At 34.8% G+C, this 8,073-nt stretch overlaps 1 protein-coding gene across 1 annotated transcript; it reads right to left on the minus strand.

Moving 5' to 3' along the window:
• Positions 1 to 5,074: 5,074 nt before the first annotated feature.
• On the minus strand, positions 5,075 to 6,229 carry LOC109166772. The gene has a single exon (XM_019315660.1). It carries the CDS (start codon positions 6,227 to 6,229, stop codon positions 5,075 to 5,077), a length of 1,155 nt encoding a protein of 384 aa, XP_019171205.1.
• Between the last annotated feature and the right edge of the window lie 1,844 nt (positions 6,230 to 8,073).

The following is an 8,073-nucleotide window of genomic DNA, read 5'->3' on the forward strand; positions in this document are numbered from 1 at the left end:
GCCACAAGACTCCTAGGGTTATCTGTCTTTATACTTATATATATACTGGGTTATATTATAATTATTAAAAAATATTAGTTATAAAATGTAATATAAAATAATTAAATATTAAATATTATATATATATATATATATATATATATATATATATATATATATATATATATATATATATATATAGGCCAGGCCCGCAGGCTCGTAGGCCAGGCTTTTGTATATAGGCCTGGGCCTATTTAACTAAATAGGCTATTTAATAGGTCTAGGCCTGGCCTTTTAACTAAACAGGCCAGGCCAGGCCATAGGCCCCTGTGTAGGGGCCTGGCCTATTCCCACCCCTACATTCAAGAATGCTCGCCACATTCAGAATGGTTAAAGATGTCTACAATGGTGTATATGCAATGAACACAAACAGACTGCAAACTTAAAATGGAGTCTAACATCCTAATTGACAACTAACATACTGAAAATTGGTCGGCACAAAATGGAGTGAACAACAAAATAGAAATATATTATTTGAGTAAATGAAAGTTCAGGAACATCCACAAAGTAAACTCACCAATTTCCTTGCTGTGAATACATGTTATCTCCATTATTAATTTTTTCATTGGCAAATTCTTCAAGTATTGCTTGTTGTTTATCATTTAATTCTCTAGAAACAAGTTAAAACAATAATATAGAAAAAGCATTTAACATTGTCTGCAGCATGCATCTCAAAAGACTTCCGAAAAAAAAATAAAAATCATGAGATTTACATAGAACATATGATTATTATTAAAAAAAAAAAAACAACAAAACAAAACAAACACCAACAACACATGTATAAGAGAATTACGTTGGAAATCTTATGCAATAGAAAAGCTATATACATAATTCAATATACCAGGTAGCTGATCTAACTGCAAATTTAACTTTAATGTTTTTTTCTTAATCAAAATGCTAAGTTAAATTTAACAAATCAAAATGCTAAGCAAGTCGAATCTTAATCAAACACAGGTAATTAACGAACACAAGTTCAATATACCAGGTAGCTGATCTAACTGCAATAAGAGGGAGTATTATATATTTCTTGATATCTAAACCTACAAATCCATCTATATCTAATCAGAAATGTCAAAGCAAAAATGCAGGAAAAAAAATGCAGTTGAAATAAAATTTCTAAGCCCAAACCCTAGACAGAGACTAAAACTGTGATACCTTTTGGTTGAGGATGACGATGTGTGACTCCGTAGCTTTGCTTGAAGATGGCGATGACTCCGTAGCATTAGCTTGAGGTGCGACGGGGATGAAGCTGAGAGAACATTTGTTGGCCGGTGTCGCCGTATCGTCAAGGAGATCGTCAATTTATTTATTGGAGGCCGTTGTCGCCGTGTCGTCAATTTATTTATTAGAGATTTGCTGTATATTACGACTAATTATTAAATAGAATAAATGATTTAATTTTTTATGTCAAAGGAATATTAAAATTTACATTAACTTTAAATTCTGTATTAAATTATTAACTTTAAAATATTTGGTTATAGTTTTAGTATGACAAATCTATGTATTTAGGAGGTTGCAGCAGAATATAGTGACAAACTTATTAGTGGACATTAGGGCTTCCAAATATAATCTGACTGAAACTCGTCAAAGTTAACCAATTAAAAAAAAAAATGGTCATAACATTTTCAATCACCTTTTTAGTGGTTTGCCTTTCCGACCACCATTTAAAAGTGGTCGTTAATATTGTCCACATTTCAACCACTTAATAGGGTGGTCAATAATTTAGAAAAAAAAAAATTAATTTACCGTCCACTTTTCCTGATGGTCGGAAAAGTGGACGGAAAATGTTATTTTTCCAGCAATGAATGTTATGCCCTTAACTGGAACAAAAAAATATCGGAACAAAAAAATATCGGTAGTATTGTTTCTTAAATTGAATGGTTCATATTATTTTAATTTTAGTATTTTTTAAATAATTTTCCTTATTTACCCTCTATTATATTATTTTCTTCCCTTAAATAACCTAAATTCCGTTAGTATAAACTTTAGTAACGGAATATTCCGTTAATTATTTATTATTTTTAACTTACTCATTAATTTCTATAAGAAATGTCTTAGGTTCGAATTCCATCTCAATTAAAGTTGGCATAATTGTTAAATATATACTATGAATATGTTAAAAAATATTAAAAAATATATAATATAAAATTTAACATAAACTTTGGTCAAATAATTAGTCCAACTAAATACATAACATTCACAGTTAAAAGCATCAAAGAGTATAATAACTTTTAAAATCATTTGATTTTTATGCATTAAAAAAAAAAAACTAAATTTAGGTTAAGTTTTTATTTTCGTTTAATTAATCTTTTTTTTATTATTTAGATCAGAACAAAACTTAATATTTCAATTATACTTTTGCATTATTGGTATGATTTAGGTCGTTATGGTATTAATATTTTTTGTATGTATTTTTATAATGGTACAATTGTACATTACTTTACAAATATTATACTATTAATTTTTTTATCGGACAAAATTGTTCTTACATCATTGTCAGACTTGTGCAACCTAACTACAAAGTTGTTGATCATAAATACAATTTCACCTAGACTCTAAAACGGTAGGACCATTTTTCAAAGAATTTGACAATGTTGACATCCCATTGGGTCCAATCGAAAAAATGTACACATCAGAATTTTATCAACGCATGAAAACATCTAAAGAAATTTGTAAGTTAATTTGTACTATATCATTATAACAATATCTATTGTAACTATATATTTTGAATTATTTATAATCATCATCTAATGACAAGAATTGTAACAATTGTCGTTGACAAACTCCCAAAACAATTTGTACCAACAAAGAATGTAATCTAAAAAAAAAAAAAAATGATTGCAGTAGCTAAAAATCAATTTTTTTTTTTCAGTAGCTTTCAAAAAAAAAAACAAAATCAATGATTTCATTATTGTTGATGAAAAATATGTACACCACTTTATTACTCTTATTTAATTAAATAAATTTGTAGCTACAACAAAAAATAATACATATGCATTTAATTAATTTAGAATTAGATGTCTATAATGCCTTTATTTAAAAAAAAATTATTCATTATAAAAAATTTAAAAGAGATATAATTTCATTAGTTATATTATCTTTATTTTCTACAATTCAAAGATTCATTACCTTCAAATTTATTAATTTATTATATTCACTACATTGTCCATTGTCTTATCTTTTACATTATCTTGTAATTAAATATCTAAATTATAATACAAAATATGTTATATATATTTATTTACCAAGTATTTTATACAAATATAATAAATATTAATATTTTGTTTAATACTTTCACATGCATGATAACCTACGACACACATCTCACAACGCATGAAACATGTAGGGGAAAAAACTACCACTACCAAATATCAATAGATGCTTGTGTAAACACAAAAAATATCAAAATTGTATATATTCACAAAATTCTATGTACAGCGTGTGTATAATTCAAGGTGCCGGTACAAGTCACTGTGTAGTCCTCTGATTCTTCACTATTGTTATCTATTGAAGTGCCTCCGGGATTCAAATAGCGTAGCCTCCGGGATTCAAGTGGCGCGTGCCTCCAGAATTCAAATGGCGTAGCTTCCGGGATTCAATTGGCGTGATCTTCAATAGCAAATGTCAAGCTTCGAAGCAATCAACTCTACAAAACATCAAATTAAAGCTCCTGCAATGGCTTCAAGTTGCCTTAAAGATCCTCAAATGCCTTCAAAAGACTTCAAGATCTTCTATCCAATCAATTCTGCAAAGCTCCAAAGTACCTGCAATGGATTCAAATTGCCTGCGAAATCAACAAAAATTCCTTCAAGTCTTCAAGCTTTCTTCAATGCCTTCAAGCTCTTCAAATGCTCTAGTTGTTCTTCAAATGCTCTCAACTCCTCAAGTCTTCAAGTTGTCAAGCGTCGTTCTTCAATGCCTTCAAGCTCTCAAGTCTTCAAGTTGTTTTCAATGTATTTGAGGTGTGATTTAAAGAATGAAATTGAGGCTCTATTTATAGTGAAGTTTGTAACTAAAATCCCTCAACAAACTCCACTAATATTTATTAAATTAAATTAATTAATTTATCTACTAAAATGAACCTTGCCAAAATCAAGTCTAGGTTCATTATTCTATCATCTAATTCAAATTCAAATTAAATTATAATTATCTAATTCAAATATAATAAAATCATATTATATTTAAATTATAATTATAATTCACTTATGAAATGGGCTTGGACCAATTAATTAATTAATTAATTCAATAGCCCAAATCAAATTTACTTGGACTAATTAAATTAATTTAATCATTATAGTCCAATTAATTAAATTGGACTAATGATCAACCCTGAAATTGGGCTTGATAATGATTTAATCGGTCCACTTGTCGGCTTCATATTTTCTGTGTCTACAAATTGCCCCCTCGAGACTTTCTTGGACATGCCACTTGAGAGCATACACTGCTTGAAAGTATGTAGTGCATGGAAGTCTTGAAACTATAAGGTCATTTCAACTCGTGCCAAGGAGCCTTGTGGGATATGAGGCAGTTTCGACTCGTGCCGGGGAGCCTTGAAGTAATATGAGGCAGTTTTGACTCGTGTCGGGGTGTCTTTAAGGAATATGAGGCAGTTTTGACTCGTGCCGGGAGCCTTGAAGTAATATGATGTGTTTTCAATTCACATTGAGGAAGCTTGAAGAATATTTCCTCTATCACATATTGTGGTATAATGTGTTGAGGCACATTCTTCTCTAGCATATGGGTTGATCAGAGGAATTTTCATCTTCATTCCTTGGTTAGTTGGAGTAATATGGAACCACTTCGGCACGTAATCTGCCAATGTGACTGGAACTCGTGCTTTCATATGGTGGCTGCAAGTCCTCCCATCAGTAGGGCCCTGTAACATTCTCTTCTTAACCCACCTTTTCATAACTTGCTTAGATGGTCGTGCCGCATCATCAACATGGTGTTGTTTAGCATGCTTAATACCATGTCGAGTATCATACTCGGGTTTGGTATCATAAGACTTGATGTTAAGAGGGAATAGACACTTGTGTCATTTTCTATTTCCCTTCACATTGTTCCTCTCAATGAGTAGCGAAGTAGATTTACCGCATGAGATGGAAACTTGATTAGCGCTTGCCATGGCATCTGCAAGTTCAATTCTCCCATCTCGAGCTAACTCCATTACTTTATCCTTAAAGACAAAGCAATTTTTAATTGGATGTCCGACAAGTCTATGATACTTACAATAACTCGGATCATCCACCATTGATGCCTCGTGTGGTCGCCTCATTTCTGGCAAATCAACGAGATTGTACCTTAATAGCTCATCAAACATATGTGGGACATCAGAATCCAAGAATGGGCACTTCTTGTTTTGTCTTTCCCTGAAAGAAAGCCTTTTACTACCATGTAATAATCTAGAAGCATCCTTAGACTCACCAGTAGCTTCAGTGAATATCCTAGTTGGTTGAATATTCACATGCATAGCATCCATGCTTTCATATTTCTTAAAGGCTTTGCCACCATTTTCAACGTCATCATGACTCTTGCCCCCATTGTAGAAGCTTTGAATGTGTATGTTTTGTCTACCATTAGCTGTTATGCTTAACTCCATATCGTGGGCGCGACTAGATAATTCCTCAAAACTCTTATGTTTGAGCCCTTGGAGGATGTAGGAGAGCTCGAAGTGCATGCCTTGGATGCACATTTCAATCGCAGAACTCTGTGATATCTTTTCCTTGCAATTCAAGCATAACTCCCTCCATCTTTCAATGTAAGCAGACAAGCTTTCACCATTTCTTTGACGAGTGGTAGTGAGTTCTAAGAAGCTAACGGTTCTTCTTGTGCTGTAGAAGCGAGTCAAGAACTCGCGCTCCATGTCATGCCAGCTATCAATGCAGCTAGGCTCCAAGTCAGTGTACCAATTGAAGGCAGTACCCTTCAAAAAGCGGACGAACTGCTTGACAAGAAGATCTCCATATGTCCCAGCGTCGTTGCATGTTTCCATGAAGTGGGCGGTGTGTTGTCTTGGATTGCCTTTCCCATCGAATTGTTGAAATGCTGGAGGTTGATATCCAATGGGCATCTTCAAATCCTCTATCCTTTGGGTGTAAGGCTTGGTGTAAGTGTATGAAGGTTTTTCCCCCTCGAGCTTTCCTTTAATAGCTCCAATGATGAACTCGTTAAGCCGATCTACAGGTATCATGCCCCCTGTGACTGGAATGTTCCTGTCCGAACTTGGTATGTGTGAAGTTGATTCCTCGTGCACTGCAGTTCGCCCAATGTAAGTTGGTGAGTGCGAGGCATCTTTCCTTGAACCTCAGGTTGTTTCCCAGGAGCCCGGCTAGTTTCGCCATTCCTTGTGCTCTCGACCTTTTCAGCTAAGTCGTTGATTCTCTTTTCTTGGTTTTGAAGGAGGGTAGTGATCCCTTCAAGCGCCTTAGTGATGCTTGCAAGCTGGTCCTCTATAGTTGTCGCGCTTGTTGTCATAGCCGGCATGCCTGTATATATGCGTGACCATTCTGGCGCGACCTTCCACATGTTGGACGACGGCGATGTCGGTGATGAGCCTCCGATGTTAGCGTTTCCTTTTGGGGATGTTGGGCTCCTACTATCATCAACTCCTTTCAAAGATGTTGGATTCCCGTTATCGGCTGCTTCTTTCGGAGATGTTAGACTCTCGCTACCAGCTGCTCCTTTTGGGGTAGTCGACTTCTCACTATTAGCCGCTCTTTCTGAGGTAGATGACTTCTTGCTATTCGCCGCTTCTTTCGGAGATGTCAGCATCCCGCTGCCAGCTGCTCCTTTCGAAGAAGCCAGCCTCCCGCTATCGGCTGCTCCTTTCGAAGATGATGGACCTGCAACATAGATAGACTTCCTCGGGACGGAAGGGGCCGTTTCGAGTCCTTGAATCATGCGTCGAACAATTGACTCAGGCTCTGGCGGTCGCATTCCTAAGCTCCTTGCACGGCTCCTGATTAATGGTGTTTCGATCTCTCGGCTAGCTTCAGAACCAATTGTTGATGAAGACTTGGAACTAGCGGCTTGGGCATAAGACTTCTTGAACATCGAGCTTCTTGACGCCATTCCGGTTGCTAGTAGAGTTGCTTGCTGATGTAGATCGATAGTGAAGAGATGAGAGGCAGAGTGGTCCCACTGGGCGTGCCAAAATCTGTAAACACAAAAAAGTAAACTTTGTATATATTCACAAAATTTTGTGTACAGTGTACGTATAATTTAATATGCAGGTACAAAATCTCTGTCTAGTCCTCTGGTTCTTCACTGACGTTATCTATGGGAGTGCCTCCGGGATTCAAATAGCGTAGCCTCCGGGATTTAAGTGGCGCGCGCCTCCGGGATTTAAGTGGCGTAGCTTCTGGGATTTAAGTGGCGTGACTTCCAACAACGAGCGTCAAGAATTTAGAAGTAATCAACCCTGCAAAGTTTCAAAACACATGCAATGGATTCAAGCTGCTTTAAGATCCTCAAATGCCTTCAAAAGACTTCAAGATCTTCGAGACAATCAATTCTGCAAAGCTCCAAAGTACCTGCAATGGATTCAAATTGCCTGCAAAATCAACAAAAATGCCTTCAAATCTTCAAGCGTTCTTCAATGCCTTCAAGCTCTTCAAATGCTCTCAACTCCTTAAGTCCTCAAGTTGTTCAATGCCTTCAAGCTCTCAAGCCTTCAAGTTCTTCAAGCTTTCAAGTGTGTTTTGGAATGAAAACGAAGGCCCTATTTATACTAAAAGCTTAACCAAAATTCCTCAACCAACCCCCCTTTTTAGTTAACTAATTAATTAATTAATTAATTAATTAGGAAAATGAACCTTGTCCAAGATCAAGTCCAGGTTCATTATTGTATAATCTAATTCAAATTCAAATTAAATTATAATTATCTAATTCAAATATAATAAAATTATATTATATTTAAATTATAATTATAATTCAAATTCAAATATGAAGTGGGTTTGGGCCAATTAATTAATCAATTCAATAGTCCAAAATCAAATTTAATTGGACTCATTAAATTAATTTAATTATTATGGC

Source organism: Ipomoea nil, unplaced genomic scaffold, assembly GCF_001879475.1.
Source record: "Ipomoea nil cultivar Tokyo-kokei standard unplaced genomic scaffold, Asagao_1.1 scaffold3105, whole genome shotgun sequence".
NCBI lineage: Eukaryota > Viridiplantae > Streptophyta > Magnoliopsida > Solanales > Convolvulaceae > Ipomoea > Ipomoea nil.